General features: G+C 45.8%; 2 protein-coding genes across 2 annotated transcripts; both read left to right on the top strand.

Moving 5' to 3' along the window:
- Window positions 1-16,512: 16,512 nt before the first annotated feature.
- On the top strand, window positions 16,513-17,976 carry LOC138820094 (PRAME family member 8-like). The gene has a single exon (XM_070011741.1). The coding sequence runs from the start codon at window positions 16,513-16,515 to the stop codon at window positions 17,974-17,976; it is 1,464 nt and encodes a 487-aa protein (XP_069867842.1).
- A 6,342-nt stretch (window positions 17,977-24,318) lies between these two features.
- On the top strand, window positions 24,319-25,551 carry LOC138820093 (PRAME family member 12-like). The gene has a single exon (XM_070011740.1). The coding sequence runs from the start codon at window positions 24,319-24,321 to the stop codon at window positions 25,549-25,551; it is 1,233 nt and encodes a 410-aa protein (XP_069867841.1).

The following is a 25,551-nucleotide window of genomic DNA, read 5'->3' as shown; positions in this document are numbered from 1 at the left end:
GGACCCTGCGTATGCTGCCAGGGGGGGGGCCCTCCTCCATAGAGGTCAACATTGGCGGTGACCAGCAGGGCTTACTGGACCCCCACTGCCCTGCCCAGGAAGGACTGCGGCACTGTAAGGGGACAGAGAGGACAGAAGCCTCCTCCACCACTACCCCCACCCAAACCTGCCAAGCTGGGGAGCTAAGCTGCACTCACACCTGGCAAAGCTCAGAGGCAAGTGTCCACCCCTCCCCTGCTAGCTGGGATGCCCAGCAGCAGAGGACGTCCACTCCCTACCCCCCCCCAGCACCCAGGGCACCGATGTGTGTGCCACGCCAGGCAGCAACCCTGTGGCTGGAGGCCTGGGCCTCTCTCCTCACAGGATCTGCCCACCCGGGGCACCTGAATTCCAGCTCCTGCAGGGAAAGAGCATACCTGACCCCGCGGCCAGCACACTCCCACGGGTGTTGTGTGTGCTGAAATCCCTGTCCAGTCTGAGGTGCCATAAGTGTGCGTGCTGACCGTGGGCGGAGCACGCCAGTATGCATAAGAAGCAAGGGATCAAGCACCCCTGGAGAGGAGAGAAACCACCCAGGGCCAAGGCACACACAACCAAAAACACACCCAGTGCACCCATCAAAAGCCCAACCCTTCTGAAAGTAATTACTACCCTGGAAAACCCATCAACCCGCTCATTCTTGGCTGCAGACTGGGCAGAATTCCTTTCAGCCAGCCTGTGACTGGAGATCACCACTGACAACCAACCAGGAACAAACCCAGAACCAAGCAAAGGCTGCCACCTATTGACCAAAATCAGTCAGAGTTTGGGCTTTGACTCTGCTAATCCCCAGATCCTCTGGTGAACATCGCAGCAAAAAAATTATAAAACGCATGAATCGTCAAGACAGAAAAACAACTCCATAGCCAGCAGCAAATCAGGAAAGAACTCTAGTGAGAGTAAAGAAGAAATGGAGGACAAATGATCAATGAAAGAGATGATGAAGGAATTGGCCAAAGAAATAGGGTGATGAATAGATCCACGATTCAAATACAAAGAAGAGATAGCCAAAGAATTTCAAGAGATACAGTCAAGAATAGACATGGTACATAGCTGTTAAAAATGAAATTAACACTTTGTGAACCGATATAGATATCATAAATGGTTCCATTTCCACCATGCAAAACAATGGAAGCCATAGTTGACAGAATGAATGAGATGGAAAATAGAATATCAGGAGCCAAAGACAAAATGCAACAGCTGGAGAAAAAGTCATAGATTTGGAGAAAATACTCAGAACTTACCAAAGAGAAGTCCAAGAACTGGCAGACAATGCCCAGAAATTCAAACTTTGTATAACTGGAATTGATGGAGGAGAGGGATACAGAATAGGCGGATGCAATACTTATTCAAGAGATTATTACCTAAAATTTCCCTAATCTTAAAAGATAAAATCTCACCTACATATCAGAAGTATACAGAACACCTAGCAAACAGGATCCAGGAGGAGCACTTCTAGACACATCATAGTAAAAAAAAGAAGAGAGGAGACCCAAATCCATAAGATCAGGGATGCCAGAGCAAAAATTACAACAAACATCCAAGACATCAAAATGATCATAAAGAACTATTTCCAGAATCTTTATTCACTAAACAAGGAAAACCTAGCAGAAATGGAACACTACTGCACTGATGGTGGGAATGTACACTAATATAACCACTCTGGAAAGCAGTCTGGAGGGTCCTCAGAAAGCTAAGTTTAGACCTCCCCTATGACCCAGCCATACCACTCCTAGGCATCTATCCTGAGCAACAGGAACCAGGATACAAGGAAACATGCACCTCCATGTTCACTGCAGCACTGTTTACAATAGCCAGGATATGGAAACAACTCAGATGCCCCACTACAGATGAATGGATCCAAACACTGTGGTACCTATATACAATGGAATATTATGCAGCCATTAGAAAAAACAAAATAATAGCATTTGCAGGGAAATGGATGGAACCAGAAGAAATCATGTTGAGTGAAATAAGCCAAGATCAGAGAGACAAACGGCACATGGTCTCCCTGATATGCAGATGTTAAATTCAAACTGCAACAAGATAGGACAACGTAAACAGGACTCAAGAAGCAAAGGACCTCTTCTTAATTTGTTGCATCATTGTTAGATGACTCCATGTTCCTGACCTCATGGTATATATACCTGCACACCTGAGGGAAGTCAGGAGGAGGGCAAAGCACCAGAGGGCAATGGATGAAAAAATACACCACAGGAGTCCATCGGCTGCACCGGACCTTGATGAACGTGAACTAAGCAACTCGAGGGCAGCGATGGGAGGGAGGGGACGAGCAAGAACGAGGGAATGGCTGACACTGAGCAGAAGGAAAGAAATGTATGTATTACCCGACTTGGAAAAGATAGGTGTAGTGTCAAAGTTTGTAGCGTTCCTAAGCTTTGTAGACCGTGACAATGGTTAAAATGTGTCTGTGACTTTAGGTAAGACCAACCCCCCCACAATACTGTGAAATTTACTTCTCACTTAATCTCAGTAAAGAAATAAAAGGTTCTTATTTGAAGGACCTTGACGTAAACAAACAGAATAACCTTTGATGTAGTCCTGCAACACTTTACACACTTGCCATTACATGAGCACTCACGTAAGGGGAAAGCTCTGGCACATTTGTAAGGTGCCCAATCTTCTGAGCTTCTTCGCGGTTTGAGTTTTAAAGCTCACATTTTTTCTGTTGGCCTGCAGAGCCAGTTAAGCAAAGATATGACAGAAGCACTCTAGTTTGGTAGAAAAGACTTCTTCTCACACCATGATGAGTTTTTATGCATTAAAATGAGGTTGTTTTCAGCAAGTTCATGACACACAAACACACCCACACACACACACACACACACACTTACTTACTTGAGCACAAACGTTTTGAGTCACGCTTAGAGTTGTTTTGGGGTGTTTTTTTTATAAGGATACTTGTTGGCTCAATTAGATTAGTCAGACTTTGCCAGGGAACCACACAGACATTCAGGTACAAAGAACAAAGAACAGGTTTATTGCTAGGAAAGGGGGACCAGCAAGACCCCTTCTCACAAGGGAGAAGTGAGAAGCAGCGCCGGCTATTGTCTGGGGTGACCTATGTAACCTAGGGGCTTAGGAGGGGCTGGGAGGGGCCAGGAGGCGGAGACCCTGGTGTGGACGTGCGGGCCAGGGGCTTCATCGTGGTGGACTAGGATGTATAGTAGACAAGGGTCCTGCAGCTGCCCAGACCTGAAGTCACTCTAAGGGGCTCTGGCGGCCTTCTAGGGTGGTAGCTGCCCCAGAGGAGTGCCATCCCAAGGTACAGAGGGCTGGAGGCTGATGATTTACTGACTTTACTACATGGGTCTGGTATTGCCTAGGAAGGGAGCATGCTGAGCAGTGGAGAGGGGAAGGAATGGACTAAGCTATGGGAAAGGACTCATTTTGCTAATTCTGTATAGAGGGGTTACAGTTATGTCAGCAAGGTAATGAGTCCATTTCCTACACTTGGGTTTTAAAAACAAAAGTTGGCTGTAATGTTCTGGAATTTCAGTGGCAAAGCATTTTTCCCCAATGTGTGATAGAACCACATGGTCAATGCCACAACAACAAAAGCTTAAAAACAAATACTTTTGCCAACAAAATATTTAATAGAATTGAATAGAATCTCCAGGCTTAAACATGGGCTGCCTGAGCTGGCTTGGAACTGTGGTCCCCCAATCTTAGTCTCCTGAGAAGCTGAGATTACAGATGTGAGCCACAGTCACAGAGTGCAGAGCCAAGTCCTCTCTACCTTTCATCCTTAAATACATTCCTGGAGGTGCTGATGATGGAGTTCGCCAACCTAGCAATCCAGAGGGGAAAATGCTAAGGAGACACAGCTGTTTAATGGCAGCAATGAAACTCTGGCAGGTGTCTTAACTTCCATCTGTGATGTGTGAACCGCCCTTTACTGAGTCACCTTCAAACTAGAATTCACCACAAAGGTCCAGCCATCCATAGACAGGGCCTAAGGACCTAATCTTAGCACAAGGCCTTCTTCTGCTCCTATACATACCACCAGGGACACGGAGATGACTGGTGAAGCCAATGGGCAGAAAGGAGGAGACAGACCACAGAGCCACACGTGATGCGAAGACTTCACCTCCAGCCATGTGCTCACTTGCTGTTATCAATTCATAATTCACCTGTTGCACTCTCAACTTTAACCACCAGTAATGGGGCAGATCCATGTTGTCCTCAGTGGTGACGGTTTTATTTAACTTGAAGAGCTTTCCAAAGGTGGGAAATGTAAGGTAAGAAATGGATGTGTATAATACTCTTAGAGAAAAACCCTCTGTGCCTCTGATCAGACAGAATAATATTTATCAAAATGAACTCCAGGAAATGGAAACAAGAGGTTTCTGTAGCTCTTGTTGTTTTGTCTTGTATGGTCATTTATCTGTCTTCGGGAGGGTAGACGACACAGAAATGAAGTACAAAGGGTGCTCACTGCACATGATAAGGGAAGTGAACTCTGCAGCTGGTGGGTGGGGGCTGGAGGGAACAACTGGGAGAGAGCACGGGAAGGGGGGACATTGTCCAAGAAGAAATATACTTATGATCTGACTTACAGCACTGTCGTCTCTCTGTCCATCGCCTTTATAGTAACAAAAAAAAAAAAAAAAAAAAAAAAAAGAAATGGATGCCTATACTTGTAGCTACTCGAGGCTGAGAGCTGAGGATCACAGGTCGAAGCCAGCCTGGGCTGGAAAGTCTGTGAGACTCATCTTTAAGGAACCAACAATATTCCAGAAGGGGAGCGGTGCTAAATTAGCAGAATGCTAAGCTTGAGTAGAAAAGCTCGGGGCCAGTGCTTAGGCCCTGAGTTCAAGTCCTAGGACTAGTACATGCACATGTGTGAATACACACACATACACAGTTTGCTTAGAAAAACAGAAGTGGTATAAGCAGTGGTTGTGTGGACAAGTCATTGCTTCTGCGGTAAGCAGAGAGGGCACCCCGAGGCCGGCCATCTCCTCTTCCCTGGGTACAAAGGGAGCCACAAGCTGCGGAGCACCTATGGAGGAAGTTGGGGAGCAGCCTGTGTTGGTGGGGGTGGAAACCTTTCTTGAGCACCCTCCTATTCTAGAAGCCCTTTCTCTCATGCCAGGGGAACAAAGAGGCCGTGCATACCTCTGCTGTACCCCCAGATACTTGGATCTACTTTCTTTGGGCCCTCAGGTTCTACCTCATGCTTCAGCCCCATTCTCTGTCGTAGATGTTTCCTCTGGGACCATGCTGGAAGTCCCACTGCACACCTGTGTGAAAGTCTGAGGTCTCTTCCCCAGCCCCTGGACACCAGGGTCAAACCCCATTTGATCCCCACACCCTGGATCTACCCCGCATCTAGAGAGAGCCACCCGAGGGCATGGCTTACACACTGTACCAATGACACACAAGGATCACGCCTATAATCCTGGCTCCTGAGGTAGCTGAGAGATGAGGATCCCAGAGGCTTTTAGTTCCAATGAACCAGAAAAAAAGGCAGAAGAGTAGGTGTGACTCAAGTGGTAGAGCACCTGCCTTGAACACAAAAGATGAGCAAGAGTGTGAGGCCCTGAGTTCATATCCCACTACTGTCATGATCAGTATGTAGCTAGGAGAGAGAGACAGAGACAGAGAGACAGAGACACAGACACAGAGACAGAGAGAGAGACAGAGAGACAGAGACAGAGACAGCGACAGAGACAGAGAGACAGGGACACAGACAGAGAGACAGACAGAGAGACAGAGAGACAGAGACAGAGACAGCGACAGAGACAGAGAGACAGAGACAGAGAGACAGAGACATAGACAGAGAGACAGAGAAGAGAGACAGAGACATAGACTGAGAGACAGAGACAGAGAGACAGAGACATAGAAAGAGATACAGAGAAACAGAGACACAGAGACCGAGACAGAGACACAGAGACAGAGACACAGAGACAGAGAGACAGAGACAGAAAGACAGAGGCTGAGACAGACACAGAGACAGACAGAGAGACAGAGAAACAGAGACAGAGACAGAGGCAGAGACAGACAGAGACAGAGAAAGACAGAGGCAGAGATCGAGAGATAGACAGAGAGACAGAGAGACAGACAGAGACAGAGACAGAGACAGAGAGGCATTAATGTAAGTCTGTATTTTCAGGCTTCTTCCTTCCATGGCTCCTTTCTCTTTCCCATGTTTCTGAAGCAGTCTTATATTGGTTTCAACGACTCTCCCCCATAGGCCAAAAAAGAGAGCTGGTGAAGGACAGAGTAAGGAGGTGGATTCAGGGCAGCCGGGGGCCGACAGCACCTGAGGACGTCTTCGGCGTCTTCAGGGTGCAGACACGGGCTTCAGGTTCAACGGGGAGAATTGTGGTTGGGGTGGGGGGACTGGGTGGGAAAGGTCTGCAGAGTGACCATTGCAGTCTTTGATGCAGCCTTTGTCCTTGGAGGAGATCCGTGGGATCGCTGTCCTTGATTCCCAGGATGGAGCAGGAGTGAGGTGAGCTCCTGAGTTTGGGTGTTCGTCTTGAGATGCTCAGAAGGAGGCATGTCTTGTAAGAGGAAGTTTGCCTGCCACAGGAGCTGCTGCTCCCAGAATTTTGTGTAGCTTGTGGAATAGCAAAGGGGCTGCAGCAGAGACCATCTCAGATCGCAGGGGGCAGGTATGAAGTCGGGGGCCGTTTAGTTAGCTCAGGCCCCAGCAAGAGCATCTCTTAGGTTTGCCTCTGACATTTCTGCATGTTTCTTTGCTTTTTTTGGGGGGGGGGAGAGGAAGAATGTATACTGGTTTCTTCCGATGTGAGCCATGTCTCTTGTCAGCAGCAAAGGCGAGAGTGAGCACAATGAAAGTCAGAACCTGCAGAGGAGCCACAGGCCATCATGAGCCCGGTGAAGCAGCTGTAAAGCCAGCTGGCCAAGTTCAAGGAGCAGGAGTAGAGTGAGTGAGGGGCTTGGGCACCAGGGGCCGAGCCTCCGGTGGGGGCCGGGCCTCTGGTGGGACCTGGGCCTCCTGGGGGGGCCGGGCCTCCGGTGGGGAGCCAGGGAGAGGAGGCTGTGGAGTGGGCAGGGTCTCCCCCACCTTGCACCAGGGGCCCGGGAGGTCCAGGGAGGCTTGATGGCATCTCTGAGGATTCTAAGTTCCACCCAAGAAACCACCGGTGGCTCACCCTGAAATACAGATTACTCAGGAGGCTGAGATGGGAGGATGGAGGTTCTAACCCTGCCTGTGCAGGAAAGTCTGTGAGACTCTTATCTCCAATTAATCTCACAAAAAAAGCCAGACGTGGAGCTGTGGCTCGGGTGGTAGAGCGCTAGTCTTCAGCACAAAAGCTCAGTGGCGGTGCCCAGGCCCTGAATGCCCTGTGTCTTTTCCTCCCCAGATGACAGAACAAAGGGAGAACAAGCAGAGGCTTCCTGGGCTGCCACATCCCCACGTGAGCCGTCCCTTGTCCCCACGCTGAACGCAGGGGGACAGCGTGACTGGCCTCTCCCATTGGGGTCCTTTCTCCTCTCTGAAAAGAAGACTTGAAAGGAGGAGCAGAACGGTGCCTATTGTTTACAAAGTGGCTGAGCTCCAAGAAGGACTGGTAACTGGCTTTCATGGTGCAGAAGCAGCGGCCAAAAAGACAAGCAGCTTGAACACAGCTCACGCGCTCAGTGCAAGTGGGGGCCGCCTGCTCCCAGGGCCGTGGAGGGTGGAGGAGCCAAGCGGCCGTAGGCTCGGGGATGGCAGAAACACTGTCTGCTGGATCCACGGGCGACGTCTCGACTGAAATACAGACAGCACTGCGTGGCTGGAATTTCTTTCTTTTCATCGTGGTCTGGGGAAGAAACTTTGGTGGCCACGTTTTGCTAAGGCAAATCACTGGATGGCTTCAAAAGCAGACTCTCAGAGAAAGGGTTCAGCTGGCCAGGTGCTGGTGGCTCATTTCTGAATCTCAGCTGGAATATGACGGCTTTTGTCCGAATACCAATGAATTGTTAGAGCAGCACAAAAGGGGATCTTCATGTAACTTGTTAAGAATGGGTTTTAAGGCAGGTTCAGGTGAAGACTGCAAAAGACTTGCAGGAAAGAGGCTACTAATAATTCCCGGGCAAGAATTCTAGAAGAGTGTGTATCTATTAAAATATACTGAAGCTGGACCTTGTGGCCCATCCCAGAATCCCTAATTTCACAGTGGACTGAGATCTAACTATCACAGTTTGAAGACAGCACAAGCAAGAAAGTGCATGAGATTCTCATCTTCAGGGAACTGGCAAAATGCTAGGAGTCAGGCTGTGGCTTAATTGATAGATAGAGGGCCAATCTTGAGGGAAAATGCTCAGCAACAGTGCCCAAGCTTTGAGTTCGGTCCCTAATACTGACACACAAAAATGTATATATAATATTAATATTAATATTAATATTAATATTGGGAATGTTTCAAGATGACCTGGAATATTGAAAAGTTAGGATGGTGGACTTCCTTGTCTGTTTTGTTTTGTTTTGTTTTTGGTTCAGTCCTGAGCCTTGAACTCTGGGCCTGGGAGCTGTCCCTCAGCTCTTCAGCTCCAGGCAAGTGCTCTACCACTTGAGCTACAGTGCCACGTCTGATTTTCTGGTGGTTAATTGAAGATAAGAGTCTCACAGATTTTCCTGCCCAAGCTGGCTTTGAACTGTGTGATCCTCAGGTCTCAGCCTCCTGAGTAGCTAGGATGACAGGCATGAGCCACCAGCATCCGGCTTTTCCTTGCCTTTTATAAACATGGAATAAATACAATTTGACTCATGATCATTGTGCTTAAGTAACTGTTTTTATTTATCTTCCTGTGGTTCAGGGCAAAGGAACGCAAGAATTCATTAACTTCACAAGAAAAGGCAGCATTGCATTGAATATCTAAAAATATTCAAAATGGCCACTGATGGCACACACCCATAACCCGAGCTAATCAGAAGGCTGAGATCTGAGGATTGAGGTTCAAAGCCAGCCTTAGCAGAAAAGTCCATGGGACTCTCATCTCCAATGAACCAGCAAGAGCCACGAGTAGAGCTATGGCTCCAGTGATAGAACATTGGCCTTTAGTAATAAAAAGCTAAGGGCAGCACCTAAATGCTGTTCATGTCCAGTACACATGTGATGTGTGCACATGTGTGCTCTCTCTCTCTCTCATACATACACAATATATATATATGTATATATATACATATATATATTCAGAAAGATCCTAGTCTTGTCCTCAAATTGTCTTTAGTTGATTCAGGCAATGAGAGCTTGGTAAGGGAGAAATACCCTGGCACAGTGGGATTATTTGGAAGATGAGCATATTATTATAATGCGAGAATATTAAAGAAAGGTTTTGTGGGCAGAGACCATGGATATGGACACTCAGAGCGGCTGTACACACTGACCCTGCAGCCTGGGTCTCCATACTACCCGTTACTGCCCCCAGAGTGCTGGGCGGATTTTGCTGTGAAAACCTTCAAGCTTTTGAGTTGTTTGGCTGTTGTTTTGGCAGCTCAGGAGAGAGGTGCCCAACGACACAGACAGAGCAGAAAGGCCAGGGAGACCTTCCTATGTGAGCATCCAGTTGCCATCCGGCCTCAGGTTATAGAATTGACACTTGTTCTGAGGCTGCAGAAATGAGTACAGATCTGGACCTTCTGGGTTGTCCTTTTGCCTTCCAAACATGTGCCAACCCAGCCCAAACTTAGGCAAATCCCTCAGTGTAGATGGTCCCAGGGCAATGGCACTGGCACTGTCCCCAGAAGGACAGGATAGAGTCCTCATCTCAAATGGCCCAGCCTGGCTGTGTGGCTCAGGAGGTCCAGCCCTTGTGATCCTCTCCTAAGAATATCCTCCTTTGTTCTCACTGGATGGATATTTGCAGTGCTGTTTAATTAATCTTGTCTTTTACCGTCCATTGGGTTCACTCGTAGATTTACAAGCATATTCTAATGATTACAAATGAGGGACACCATGCAGCCTATGTTTCACTTAGTGTAATTTTCTCCAAGTCTTTCCATTTCTGCATGAATGGTGAAATGTCGTTCTTTCTGGAGGAATCATATAATTCCATTGAGGGCTTCTGGATTGATTCCCTGTCTTATCTGGGCAAACCATGCTGCAGTGAACATGCTTGTGCTGGTGGCTTCCGTGTGTTCTGGATTGTGGTCCTTTGCATAAATACCCAGGACTGAGGTGCTGGGTCAGAGGGAAGTTTTATGTTTAGTTGTGTGTGGAACCTCCATACTACTTTCCTGAGTAGCTGAACAAGTTTACATTCCCACCAATATTTGTAGAACTGTTCCCTTTTGGTGACATTCCCTCTGTCATGTGTTATTTTTAGCTTATTTTTTTTTATCATGGCCATTCTAACTGGGATGAGGTAGAATCTCAAAATTGTTTTGATTTGCAATTCTTTTATGACCAGGGACATGGAACATCTCTTCGTGTTTCTACTGGCCATTCTTATTTCTTCTTCAGGGAAGTCTATAAGTCTCTAGCCCACATACTAATTGGGTTGTCATTTATTTGAGGTTTTGTTTTGGTGGGTTTAATTTCTGAGCTCTAATTATGTTTTAGATATAAGGTCCTTGTCTGATGCATAGCTAGTAAAGATCTTATTCCATTCTGTGGGCTATTTGTCTTGCTAGCTGTGTCCTTTGCCATGAAGAAACTCTTCAATTTATACAATTCCATTTATCTAGTTTTTCTTTTATTTTTTAGGATTTGGGATCTTTACTCTGGAAGTTTCTACAATGTCAAGGAGCCCTAATGTTTCCCATATACCTTCCTGTTGTATTTTCAGGGTATCTGCTCTTCCACTGATTTTTTTATCCAGTTGGAATTGATTCTGGTGCAGGATGATATAGAATGAAATCACTTCAGTTTTCTCTATGTGCATGGCCAATTTTGCCAGTACCCTTTCATTCCTCTGTTTTTGGCTCCCTTATCATATGTAAGGTGGTTATAGGTCTGAGGTCCATTTATGGGTCATGTCTTCCTTTGGTCCTAAGGCCTATTCTGGTGCCAGTATCACACTGTTTTATTGCTATGGATTTATAATAGAGTTAGAAGCTTGGTTTTGATATTCCACCAGCACTGTTCTTCCTGCTGAGGATTGTTTTTGGTATCCAATATCTTCTATTATTCCACATGAATTTTTTGGATTGCATCTTCCATATCATGAAAGAAGGTCATAGGGATTTTGATGGGTATTGCATTGAATTTGTAGATCTTTTTGCAGTATTGCCATTTTCCCAATGTTAATCCCCCAATCCAGGAACATAGGAAGTTTTTCCAGTTCCTTCAATCTGCTTTAAATTTTAAATTTCATCATAGAGGTTCTTTGTATCTGTAAGTCAATTGTTCTGTTGCGTTTTTTTATGTTATTGCAAATGGAATTGCTTTCCTGAATTTGGTCTTGCTCTCCTCGTGGTTGGCATAAAAAATACTACTGGTTTTTGATTATTAATTTTACACCCTGCCACTTTGTCAAAATTTCAGATTAGTTGCTGTAACTTTGGTTAGGAATTTATGAGGTTCTTTTTTTCCCCTATTTGTATTCCCTTTATGTTTGTGTTTTTCCTTATTGCTCTGGCTAGGAATTTCAATATTATATTGTTGAGGAGTGGAGAGAGAAGACATGCCTTTCTTGTTCCTGATTTTAAATGGAATGCTTTTCACTGATCACCATTGAATCTAATGCTGGCAGTAGGTTTGTCATATTCAGTCTTTGTTATATTAAGGAATGTTCTATGGATTCCTAGCTTCTCCAGTGCACCAGCAAAAAGCTGGAAGAGGAGTTGTGGCTCAAGAAGTAGAGTGGGAGCTGCGAGTTAAAAAGCTGAGGAATTACTTCTGCCTCCATGCTGGTCCCGCCTCCCACCTTTCCCTGTGTAATTTGGCTTAACACGAGTCCCCTCCTCTTTTATTATTTTTCCTTCCCCTCTCTCTTTCCATCCTGTGTGGGCTCACAGTTTGCTGTCCCCCCAAATAAACTCTTTTCTGCCTGGACCATGAGGTGGTTTCCTTTCAATGAACCTTACATCAAGAAGTATAGACATTCAGTCCACAGGACTGAATAAGTCTGGCAGGGAATGAGACAACTCCTCCAGAGCTGGTTGGCCACTGTATGATTCCAATAAAGATTAGAAGTGACAAGATTGCATGTAGGACAATTAAACTCAAGACAGAAAGTGACTGCAATGTGTCAGCTTCATTTGTAGGTATTTATTGGTGAGAAGTGATTAACACACAAATAAAACCACACAGATCTGCAGTTTAATGAGAAGTACATATCCATCAAAAAGTATAGTGCACCTTGGCACTCCTGCAGCACATTTCTGTAATCCCAGAGACTAGGAGGCTGAGAACTAAGGACCACAGTTTAAAACTCCAGGCAGCTGATAGTGGTAAAAGAACTTTATTCCCGATTAACCATCAAAAAAACAGATGCGGTAGTGTGGCTCGAGTGGTAGAGTACTAGCCTTGAGCAGAAAAGGCTAAGCAAGATTGTGAGACCCTGAATACTAAAACCAAAAGAAAGGAAATTAAGAGTAGAGGAATCTATTAACTTCGCACATGAACTGTATGAGAATTAAAACATATAACAAAGGTGTTTCTTATATATGGTGCTTGGTAAATAAGAACTTGAATCAGGATCCAATCACAGATCTTTCTAGATTTGATATGTATGATTTTAGCTGTGACAATGGCTTCTCCTGATAAGGAACTGCATAAACATGAGTAAAAATTGGGAGTTTGTATGTTTGTGTAACAATAAAAGCCACCCACCCCTCACTTTGAGCAACTGATATATACTCATAAAAAGTATTTAAATAATGAAATACCTAAACGAACATAGTGACCCCCATGTCTCACATTTGTAAAGCAAGCTACTCAGGAGGCTGAGCTCTGAGGATCGTGGTCCAAAGCCAGCCAGGGCAGGAACGTCCATGAGACTCTTATCTCCAATGAACCAGCAAAGAGCTGGAAGTGGATTGCTAGCCTGGAGCCTGGAGCCCAACAGCATTTAAGTCTTGTTTTTATGCCCCAGGACCACAAACACACACACACACACACACACACACACACACACACACACACACCAGAAGTGTGGCAAACACCACACAGGAGAAAGTAGTCCCCCCGTCCCCATGCCCCCCACCAATCATCTATGGTCAGGGGTCAGCAGTTACAGAGCCATGGGACGCAGAGACAGCCATTCTCAGAGCTGTACATTTCTGCTCTTATGCTATCTCTGCTTTGGGCCCCACTAACTGACAAATGATGACCCATCGGCCCTAACATCTCTGAATAAATGAACACTGACAATCTAAAAGCACCCCCCACCCCCAGTGCTACCCGAGCAGCTAAAAGCCTTTGGTACTTTTCTACCATCTCTATTGTATTAGTTGCTCCGCCACCATCCTCGAGGCAAAAGAAGGTAAAAGGTCTCAGTGATGCTCACAGACTATTATTACGAAGGGGAGTTCTTTCCCCACTCAGGCACTTTGCTCAGCTCCACTACGTAACCTACCTGCTACTTGCATTTACTTTTTGTTCCTCACTCCTTTTCCCTTCTTAATTTCCATCCTCAATAGGTAGTAGCACCAAACATTGGTTTATCTAATAGAGCAGGGTTTGCCAGCTGGAAGGGGTCACACACCGATAACAGCTTGATTCCTCAGCACCTTCACTACCAGTTCCCTGGATGGGTGCTCAGATATTCACAGGCTGTGTGTTGTGTAGCATTTTTAGAGTTTGTTTTGGTTTTTGGCTCTGGGCCAGTACTGAGAGCTGAACTCAGTAAGAAGTCTTTCTGAGGCCCCATTTCACTGATGATGGTTAGATATTAAGTAATCATACCTTTCTGTTTGTACATTTTCGTAGGTGTGGGACCCGGCTGTTGTGTGTACATCTGGTTGGGCAGGAAGCGAATGTCACTTGTAGAAGAGCAAATGATGTGTGGCCTCCATTCTCAAGGAAAGTTAGGTCAACTCTGAACTGGCTTTACATCCTGAGATTTGTCGTCCCAAATACATTGGGATGTCTTTTGGCATTTGGTTTTGAATTCTTTCTCTAGCTTTTCCACAGAATTTGACCTTCGTATGTTTGAGGTTGGTCAGGGGTTTGTTTCCTTGTTTGTTTTGTTGTGTTCTGTTATGCTAGCTGTGGGGCTTGAACGCAGGGCCTAGGTGCTGTCCCTGAGCTTTCCTGATCTTATGCTTAAGCCCCAGGCCCACTTCTGGCTCTTTTGGAGCCAGAGGTCCTCCAAAGCTGGCTTTGAACTGTGATCCTCAGATCTCAGATATCTGGAGTAGCTAGGATTCTAGGCAAAAACAGCACTTTCATTACATGGTTTTGAAAAATGAGCTCTATTTATGATTGATTGATACAGTAAATTATAGATAGTAAGGGATTGTCCCACATCTCAGAGGGTTGCTTATAACCATCAAGGAAAAGAATATTGTTTTCCAGTTCTTTTCAGGCCAGATACTCCAAGTCCTGAGGGTGTGTGCACAGGACACACACTGGGTACCTTCAGTCTCCATGATTTAGAGAATTTTTCATGATGGCTTTTGATGTTAAGCTCTAATTTTATTCCAATTTGATCTGAGAGAATGCAGGAGATAATTTCAACATTTCTGAATTTGCACAGATTTTCTTTAGAACCTAAAATATAACCCATTTTGTAAATTGCATGTGCTTCTGAATAGAACGTGTATTCTGATGCTGCTGGGTGAGATACTCTATAGACATCTGTGAAGTCTAATTGGTCAATGAAGTTCTTTAGTTCTGAGTTTTCTCTGATTAATTTTTGCTGGGTTGATCTATTGAGAGATGACTTGATGTATTAAACTCACCAACAATCTGTTCACTTGTAACCACATGTGTTTTAGGGTAAAAAGTATCAGTTTGATGAGATTAGATGCTCCAGCATTTGGCGTATAGATGTTTAGAATTGTTATGTCCTGGGCTGGGAAGGTGGCTCAGTGGTAGAGTGCTTGCCTTGCATGTATGAGGCCCTGGGCTCGAGTCCTCAGCACCACATAAGCAAAAAGAGAAAAGTCCGAAGTGGCGCTGTGGCTCAAGTGATAGAGCACTAGCCTTGAGCTGAAGAGCTGAGGGACAGCGCCCAGGCCCAGGGTTTAGGCCCCACAACCAGACCCAAAAAAAGAAAAAGAATTGTTATGTCCTCCTGTAGGAGAGATCCATTTATTAATATGTCACGTCCTTCTTAGTGTCCTCTCATAATTTTAATTTGAAGTCTATTTTTCTATCCGCTAGTGGTTTTGCTGTTCTGGCCTGTTTATGGGGCTCTTTGCTTGATAGATTTTATTCCAGCCTTTCACATTCAGAATGTTTGCTTCCTTGGGCAATGTGTGCTTTTTGGTGACAGAAGATAGGTGGATCTTGCTTTAGGATCCGGTTAGTCAATCTATGTCATTTAATTAGGAGTTAAGTCTGTGAATATTGACAGGACTGAGAAGTGTTTGGTAATTTCTGCCATTTATCTATCTTCTTTGGGGCCACGATTGTCTTTTCATACTGTATTTATATGGTCCTCTAGTAAACAGCTTTTTCTCTGCCAGTATCAAGCCTCTTATTTATAATAAACTCCCCAGAAAAGTGAGTAGTAATGTTGTGGCTCAAGTAGATCAGCACTACCTGACAATATGGAGGTAAGGGACAGCACCCAGGCTCAGAGTTAAAGTTCTAGGATGGACACAAGAAGAAACACAGAAGTAAGAAAGGAAGGAGGGAAGGAGGAAGGAAGGAATGAAGAAAGGAAGGAAGGATGGAGGGAGGGAAGAAGGGAAGGAAGGGAGAGGAGGAAGGAAGGAAGGAAGGAAGGAAGGAAGAAAGAAAGAAAGAAAGAAAGAAAGAAAGAAAGAAAGAAAGAAGGAAAGAAAGAAAGAAAGAAAGAAAAGAAGGAAGAAAAAGGAAGGAAGGGAAGGAGGGAAGGAGGGAGAGATGGAAGGAGGGAGGGAGGGACGAAAAGAAAGGAGAGGAGAGGAGAGGAGAGGAGAAAGGGAGAGAGAGAGGGAGGGAGGGAAAGAAATCCAGAGAACAATTTCCTGATGTCTTGTGGAGGTTATAACTTCGGGTAACTTCTCTCCTTGCATGCTTTGCAGTGGAACATCTGTGGAAATGTCTGGAGGGATTAAGGAATAGCAGTGGAGGTCATTTTGGTAAAGTGTGATTTACATTTCAAAGAGAAGCTGGGCTGTGTGGGATGGGACTTTAATCCTATCATTTTTTTGTTAAAATCAACGTTTGAATTAATATCAAGTGAAACACCCAACCAAGGTGTGCTGGGTGTGACGCAGAAATCCCATCAGAAGCTGCTCTCTGATTGGCAGGAATGCATGGTGAGGCTGGGGTTGGGCTTTAAAGATGCCTAGGGATGGAGAACAGAAGTAGAGTTCTGAATCCTGCAGTCAGTGCCTGGCCCTGCTGGGACTCAGAGAGCCCTGCACACCTGGCCCACATCTGGTCCATCAAGATGAGCATTGGAGCCCCACCCTCCCTCCAGCATCTGGCCATGCAGAGTCTGCTGAGCAACCAGGCCCTGGCCATCTCTGCCCTGGAAGATCTGCCTCTGCTGCTGTTCCCTTCGCTCTTCATGGAGGTGTATTGTGGAGCCCACACAGAGGTGCTGAAGGCCCTGGTGCAGGCCTGGCCCTTCCCCTGCCTCCCCCTGGGGGACCTGGCCGAGTCTCCAGACCTGGAGACCTTCAAGGCTGTCTTGGATGGGCTCGATCTGCTACTGGCCAAGAAGGAGCGCCCCAGTTGGTGGAAACTGCAAGTCCTCGACCTGCGGAATGAGCACCCCAATATCTGGATACAGGGCTACCCTTCAATGGCCCGACTAACTTGTCCGGATGTCCTGACTGACAAGCCAAGAGAGAGCCACTGCTCAGGGATGACTGAAGAGCAGCCCTTGACCATAGCCATGGACCTGACCATCAGAGGTTACATCGAGAATGATCTCCAAGCCCACCTGCTCCAGTGGGCCAGCGAGAGGAAAGAACAAGTCCATTTGTGTTCAAGGCAGCTGCAGATTCTTACTAGCTCCATCTCTGAAATCCAGAAGGCTCTGCGTATGGTGAGGCTGGACTCCACCCAGGAACTGGTGGTGAGTGAATTCTGGCTTCAAAGGTCCTTGAGAATGTTTACTCCTTACGTGGGCCAGATGAAGAACCTTCACAGCCTCACGTGCTCCAGCATGTGTGGTGACTTCTTCACTCAATCCCAGTATTCCTGGGAGATTGGGGAGCAGCTGGGCCAGTTGCAGCATCTTCAGGAGCTTCACATTCACGACGTGTTCATCTTAAATGTAAATGTGCCCGCCGTCCTCAGGAGCCTGAGGCCTTTGAAGGCCTTGTCTCTGAGCGCCTGTGTGCTGCAGGAGGCCGACCTGAGGTTTCTGTTCCAGTGTCCTTGTACCAGGCAGCTCCAGCACCTGCGTTTGAGAACTTTGCTAATACGAAATGCTGAGCTCCTGAGAGCCCTCCTGGGGCAAGTGGCCAGCACCCTGGAGACCCTGGCCTTGGAGGAGTGTTACATCACTGATGCCCAGCTCTCGGCCATCCTGCCCACCCTGAGCCAGTGCTCCCAGCTCCGCTTCTTCAGTTTCTATGGAAACCACATCTCCCTGGCCACCCTGCAGAACCTCCTGAGCCACACTGCCAAGATGGGCCATTTGAGAAGGGGGCTCTATCCTGCCCCTCTGGAGAGCTACAGCCCTGAAGTTTGGTTTGAAAGGAACTTCGACCCTGAGAGATTTGCTGAGGTTGGGGATGCCTTGGTGCAGACATTGAGAGATGTGGGAACAAATCAGAAGGTCCAGATCTGCACCAATTTCTGTCATTGCCAGAACAGGTGCCAAATCTATAGTCTGACCCTCGATGGTTCCTGGGCGGTCACAAAGGAGGGTCTTCCTGGCTTTCCTGCTCTGCCTATGTAAGTCAAGTGCCTCTCTTCCCTGGAATCTTTCTCAGCCTCAGAAATGAAAACAGGGACAGAAAGGCAGTCTGCAGAGGACACAAAATCTGAAGTTCAGTATTGGTGGGAAAGACTGGTCATCTGGCCTCAGCTTTGCAGTTCAATCATAGCTCCAGAGCCTTAGGAGTTTTGGAGTGTTTCCGGTGAGGGGGGTAATATGTGTCCTGTGCACATACCATCAGGAATCTGGAGTCAATTCAGCCTGGAAAAAGTGGAACACAGTCTTGTTTTTCTTAATGGTTGTAAGCAAACTCGTATCATGTGACAATCTCTTACTATCCATAATTTACTGTATCAATCAATCAAAAATAAAAAGATCAGAAAAGCATGAGTAGAAAGAGATCATTTTGCGGCACCATAGAATGAGAGTATTGTTTGTGGCTAGATTCCTAGTTACTCAGCAAGTCTGAGATCTGTGGATCACAGTTCAGAGCCAGCCTGGGCAGGAAAGTCCATGAGACTCTCAACTCTAGTGACCTTCAAATAACCTAGAGATGGAGCTGTGGCTCAAGTAGTAGAGTGCTGGCATTGAGCACAAAATCTCAGGGAGAGCATAAATGTGCCAGAACTGGCAAAAACAAACACATCAACCTAAACAAAAGTCAATCACACATAGATCAATTTCTGGAGAAAATGTATGAGAGAAAATTAAACATCCAATACCAAATGACATCCTATTAAATCCAAGAGAACTTTCTACTTCTCCAACATATTTGGCAATGAGAATTTTTTGTAATTAATGCTGTAGTGGTTGAGATTTGATCAAATGGGCCTTAAAAATGCAAACCATGGTCCCTTTGAACTTCTATAAGGAATACTCACTTTGTGCCCACCCAGGCACACCAGGCAACAAATCCAAAACAAAAACCAAGAAAATGTGCTCACACCAGGGTCCAGCATCTCTGGCCTCTAATTCTATTCATGAGTTTGATATCTGAGGATCTCAGGTAAAAGCCAGCCAGGAAGCAAAATATTTGAGAGTATTATCTCCAAGAGACTCCCCACAAAATTTCTAGGATTCCTAGAATCCTAGGCACTCAAGAAGTGTGATCTGAAGGTCACAGTTCAAACCCAGGTGGGCTCTAAATTGGTGAGGGTTTTTAGATTCAATAATTAGTGTTGTGGCTTAAGTGGTAGAGCACTGGCCTTGACATAAAACAGTTCAGGTACAGCCAAAGGCCCTGAGTTCACATGGCAGATTAGCACAAAATAAAAAAAGAAAGGAAGAAAAAAATGAATGGGAAGAATGCAGCTGGGGAGGAGAGAGAAAGGAAGAAAGGAAGAGGGGAAGGAGGAAAAGAGGGAATGAGGGTAAGGGAGGGAAGGAGAGAGAGAAGGAAAGAACAGTAAAAATAGATTTCCAGGTATCTAAGTTGGACTGGCTGCTATTGTTGGGTCCTTTGTAGGCTCAGGGCATTGGGTCATCCTTGGAAATGACTTGAGGATTTAGGGTACATGGGTGGGAGAACTTTTGTATTCAGTTTGTCATACATTTTAAAGAGAAGTCAGGCAGTGTCGGTTTTGCGGGGTACATGTGTCCTGTGCATACACCAAAGTAATCTAGTGTGAGTTCAGCCTGGAAAGAACTGGAACAGGATCTTGTTTTTCTAAACCCCAAAATTCCAGGGCAGTCCCTGACTGTCAACAATTTACTGTAGAAATGAGCCAGTCATATTTATTTTAAAATGAAAGAGAGGAAAAGAGAAAGTGCAAAGACATCATTTCTCAGCACCATAGAATGAGAGTATTATTCTTTTCTCCAATCTTAGCTACTCAGCAAGTCTCAGATCTGAGGATAACAGTTCAGTGCTAGTTTGGGCAGGAAAGTCCTTAAGTCTCTCATCTCTGATGAACCTCCAGAAAAGCCAGAAGTGGAGCTGTGGCTCAAGAAGTGGAGTCCTGGCTTGGAGCAGGAAAGCTCATGGACAGCTCCCAGGCCACAAGTTCAAGCACCACAGCTAGAACAATATAACACAATAAAACAAACAATAGAAACTACATGATCTACATCAAACATACATAGATCAAGTTTGGGAGAAAAGTTTGGAAAAAATTCAAAACTTAATGCCAAATACATCCCATGAAAGCAAGAGAACTCTTTCTGCTTCAACAGTATATTTGGAATGACAAATCTCAGTACTAAAGCCAGTTCAGATTTGATCAAAGACACCCTTAGAATACAAGCCATACTTCATTTGCTCATCAACTTCACAATAAAATTTCAAAAATTTACAGAAAAGAGACTCATAGAATTTTCTGGCTTCCTGCTGTGAACTGCCATCCTCTGATCTCAGCCTGTTAACTAGTAGAGTTAAAAGCAGGAGTCACAGAATCCCAGTGTGAACCTTTCAGTGAGTATGTGTGTGTCCCTGGGTGAGCAGGAGGTCAATATTTCTTTGAGTCTCTTTCTGGTAAATTTTTGAAATTTTATGGTGGAGTTGATGAATGGAGGGATTATAGTTGCATGATTAAGACAGAGAAGTCTGTGAGACTTTATCTCCATTAAACCACCAAAACCTTGACACTAGAGTTGTTGCTCATGTGTTTAATCACTAGCTTTGGGGGAAAAAAGCTAAAGGACAATACCCAGGCCCCACACATACAAACATATGGCACACACACACACACACACACACACACACACACACACACACACACACACACACACACACACACACACACACAATCTAAATACCTAAAGATCATCAGGGAAATGGGGCTCAGAGAACTTGCTTACTGAGTTCAAATCCCAGTACTGGCACAAATCAAAAACCAAAATAAACTCTAAAAGAAGTTACATAATGACCAGCACAATTTATTCTGTCAATCAATCCATAAACTTACTTTCAAAAGAAAGAAAAGAATAGGTAGAAGGATAGTATTTCTCCGCACCAAAGTGTAAAGGTTTCTGAAGAATAGGTAGAAGGATATTATTTCTCCGCACCAAAGTGTAAAGGTTTCTGAGGCTAGATAGCCACATGGTTCAGGCAGAAGGGAGTTCACTTGGGAGAGGCCATCTTCTGGCCTGCAGGATATATTGGTGTGTAGAGAGCCAACATATTCTGGGGAGATTAATTATATATGAGAGAGTGGGAGGAGTGTTGCTGCAACCAATGTGGAAGTGACCTCAGAGCCTGGGGCTAATGTTTGGCAACTTGTAGCGAGAGCATGATGTACTAGTTAAGAATAACCACTCAGAAACTAGGGCTAGACTGGAGCAGGCAAAGATCCGGTGGGAGGCCTTGATCATTCCTGTAACTGGTCTAGCTAGAAGCTTGGATTACAGATGTCAGGACTATAGTGTACAGACAGGAGACCCACTGTAAATACAAATAGCAGGTAACAAGGTCAAGAATAACTCCCTGAGCCACACGGCGAGGCTGGGCCATTTGAGATGAGGGCTCTATTCTGCCCCTCTGAAGAGCTACCTTTGAGGGGCTTGGTGGCTAGGGAACATCAACCCTGAGAGATTTGCCCAGGTTTGGGCTGGTTTAGTCCAGGCATTGAGTGGCATGGAGATATCCCAGAAGGTCCAGATCTGTATCAATTTCTGTTATTAACAAAACAAATGCCACTTCTACAGCTTGGGCCCAGATGTTTCCTGTGTGGTCACAGAGGAGGTCTTGCTGGCCTTTCTACTCTGCCAGTGTAGTAGGGTGCTTCTCTCCTGGAATCTCTTCTTGTCATCAGAAATGAAAGCCTGGACAGAAGTGCATTCTCTAGGGGGCACAAACTCCATAGATCAGCACAGGTGGAAAAAACAGGGGGTCTTGTTCTTAGCTTATCAGTTCAATTGTAGCTCTGGAACTCCAGGAGTTTCTGAGTGCCCAGGGGGTACATATGTTCTCTGCACCCAGCATCAGGAATCTGCAGTGAATGCATCCTGGAAACAACTAGAACACAATCTTGTTTTTCTTTTTTGTTTTTTTCTTTTTTGGTCAGTCGTGGGGCCTGAACTCTGGGCTTGAGTGCTATCCCTCAGCTCTTCAGCTCAAGGCGAGTGCTCTACTGCTTGAGCCACAGTGCCACTTCTGGTTTTCTAGTAGTTTATTGGAGATAAGAGTCTCGGACTTTTCTTGCCCGGGCTGGTTTGACCCATGATCCTTAGATCTCAGCCTCCTGAGTAGCGAGGATTACAGGCATGAGCCACCGGCGCCCAGATGATTTTGTTTTTTTAATGGTTTTAAGTAAGCAAAGCTCTCCATTGTGGGACAATGTGTATAATTAATATGTATAGTTTACTGTATCAGACAATGAAAAATAAAAAGAATGGAAAACCATGAGTAGAAAGATGTTATTTCTTGTCACCAAAGAGAGTATTGCTTGTGGCTAGAATCTTTGCTACTCAGCAATTCTGAGAACTGAGGATCACATTGAAAAATCAGGCTGGGGAGGAGAGTTCTTGAGACTATCATCTGTGGTAAACCTCCAAATAACCTGGAAGTTGAGCTGTGGCTCTAGTAGTGTACTGCTGACATGGAGCACAAAAGTTCAGGGACAGCCCTGGTGACAAAGCTGGCACAAACAAACAAGCCTATGAACAAGGACAAACAGATATAGATCATGTTCTGTGGGAAAGTTACAGGGTAAATTTCAACATCAAATACCATATGGCCTCCATTGAGGGCAAGATAACCCTTTCCACATCTCACACCTTTTGGAGTAAGTATTCTTAGTAGTTTACACCATAGTGATTGAGATATGATCAAATTTGCCTCGAGAATGCAGGCCACACTTCATTTGCTCTTCTACTGGAAATATTCAATTCCTGTCCACCCAGAAACACCAAAAATTTAAAAAAAAATGAAAGAAAGATTCACACTGGCATCTGGTAGATGCTACCTGTAATTCTACTAGCCAAAGGCTAAGATCAGAGGATGGCAGTTAGAAGCTAGTCTAGCAGGAAAATCAGAGACTCTTTCTTTAAAATTATTAAATTATTTTCTTAAGTTGAGGTACAGGACTACAGTTTCATGATTCAAGTAATGACTACGTTTCTTCTTGTACAGTGTCACCCCATCCTGCATTCCTTTCCAAATGACATCCCACTAAAGCCAAGAGAATTCTTTCTCTTTCTCCAATATTTGGGGATGAGAATTTTCCGTACTTAAAGCTGTGCTGGTTGAGATTTGGTCACATGTGTCTGAAGCATGCAGATGACAGTTCCTTCGCACTTCTATATGAAGAATTCACTTTGTGCTCACCTAGACACATGTCTCTTGCTTTTAATTTGATTCCGGAGACTGAGATCTGAGGATGTCAGTTAGAAACCAGCCAGGCAGGAATGCATGTGAGAATATTATCACCAAGAAACTTCTCACAAAAATTCTAGGATTCCTAGAATCCTGACTACTCAAGAAGTCTGAGATCTGAGGGTCACAGTTCACACACACACTGGGCCAGTAACAGGTGAGACATTTTTGGTTGTTTTTTTGGGGGGTCCGGTTGTGGGGCCTGAACTCTGGGCCTGGGCGCTGTACTAAGCTCTTCAGCTCAAGGCTAGCGCTCTACCGCTTGAGCCACAGCACCACTTCTGGCTTTTTTCTTTTTGCTTATGTGGTGCTGAGGAATCCAACCCAGGGCCTCATGCACACAAGGCAAATGTTCTACCAATAAGCCACCTTCCCAGCCCAGTGAGACGTTTTTGGATTCAGGATTTCTGTTATGGCTCAAGTGGTAGAGCACTGTCCTTGACTTAAAGTAACACATAAGCAGCCCCTAGGTCCTGGCTTTAAGTCCCAGTCCAGCACAAGATTTAAAAAAGGAAAAGGCAGCCAGGAAAGAAAGAAGGGAGGGAGGGAGAAAGGAAGGAAGGAAAGTAGAAAGGAAAGCAGGGAGGGAGGGGGGAAGGGAAGAAGGAAGGAAAGGAAAAGAAAATTTCTTAGAGATATGTTGGTGGATGCTATAACATTGGGCTGGCTAATATTCTTGGAATCATTACAGCCTCAGGATAGTGAAATATCTGTGAATGTTTTTCAACGGATTAACATGTAAGTGTGGGAAATGCTTGTTTGACTGTGTTATAAATTTTAAATGGAAGCCTCACCAACCCGGTCACACCTATAATCCTATCAGTCTGCTTAGAACCAATGCTTCAATTAATCCAGCAGACTGGGTGCGAAGGGCCTGTCTCAGAAATCCCATCAGAGGCTGCTCTCTGATTGGTAGATATGTAAGGGCGAGTGTGGCTTTTAGTTATAAAGATGCCCAGAGACGAGAGGAGAGCAACAGAATCCTGGGGCCTGCAATCAGTGTCCAGCAGAGAGCCTGCACTGCTGGCTCAAATCTGGTGCACATCCCATCCATGAAGATGAGCCGCAGGACCCCAGCCTCGCTCCAGCATCTGGCCATGCAGAGTCTGCTGAGCAACCAGGCTCTGGCCATCGCTGCCCTGGAGGATCTACCGGTGTTGCTGTTCCCTTCGCTGTTCGAGGAGGTCTATGCCAGGGCCCAAACAGAGATGCTGAAGGCCCTGGTGCAGGCCTGGCCCTTCTTCTGCCTCCCCCTGGGGGACCTGGCAGAGTCTCCAGACCTGGAAACCTTCAACACTGTCCTGGATGGGCTTGATCTGCTACTTGCCAAGAAGGAGCACCCCAGTCGGTGGAAACTGCAAGTCCTCGACCTGCGGAATGAGCACCCCAACATCTGGATACAGGGCTACCCTTCAATGGCCCGAATCTCTTATCCAGATGTCCTGACTAACAGGCCAACAGAGAGCAGTAGTTTGTTGATAACTGAAGAGCAGCCCTTGATTATACACAAGAACCTGACCATCAAAGATGGCTCCCAGAATGCTCTCCAAGCCTACCTGCTCCAGTGGGCCAGGGAGAAGCAAGAAAGAGTCCAACTGTGCTCGAGGAAGCTGCAGATTGATTCCAATTCCATCTACATAATCCAGAAGGCTCTCCTTGCAGTGCAGCTGGACTCCATCCAGGAGCTAAAGGTAAATAAATTCTGGCATCGAGAAACCATGAAAAAATTTGCTCCTTACCTGAGCCAGATGAAGAACCTTCGCATCCTCAAATTCTCCAGGATGAGTGCCAACTTCAACACTTCCAGACACAAGAATTTCTCATATTCCTGCAAATACGCTGTACATCTGGGACAGCTGCAGCATCTGCAGGAGCTGTATGTGCACAAAGTCTTCTTCCTTTATGGACAGCTGCCCACCATCCTCAGGAACTTCACCCTTTTGAAGACCTTGTCTCTGAGTTCGTGTCCACTGAAGGAGGCTGACTTGTGGTTCCTGTCCCAGTGTCCCTGCTCCAGGCAGCTCAAGCACCTGCGTCTGAGGAGTTTGCCCCTGGACAACTTCAGTCCTGAGCCCCTGAGAGCCCTACTGGAGCAGGCGGCCGGCACCCTGGAGACCCTGGCCCTGGAGGACTGTGCCATCACGGATCCCCAGCTCTTGGGCATGCTGCCTGCCCTGATCCAGTGCTCCCAGCTCCGAGTCTTCAGTTTCTATGGAAACCACATCTCCATGTCTGCTGTGCAGAGCCTTCTGAGCCACACGGCCAGGCTGCCTCATTTGAGATGA

The sequence above is a fragment of the Dipodomys merriami genome, unplaced genomic scaffold (genome assembly GCF_024711535.1).
Source record: "Dipodomys merriami isolate MVZ:Mamm:240054 unplaced genomic scaffold, mDipMer1.0.p SCAF_84, whole genome shotgun sequence".
NCBI lineage: Eukaryota > Metazoa > Chordata > Mammalia > Rodentia > Heteromyidae > Dipodomys > Dipodomys merriami.
The sequence above is the reverse complement of the archived record's forward strand: the minus strand, read 5'-3'. Positions and strand labels throughout refer to the sequence as shown.

Bases quoted from the DNA above. Each gene is read 5' to 3' on its own strand.
- LOC138820094 (XM_070011741.1), top strand. From the start codon at position 16,513: ATGAGCATTGGAGCCCCACCCTCCCTCCAGCATCTGGCCATGCAGAGT.
- LOC138820093 (XM_070011740.1), top strand. From the start codon at position 24,319: ATGAAGATGAGCCGCAGGACCCCAGCCTCGCTCCAGCATCTGGCCATG.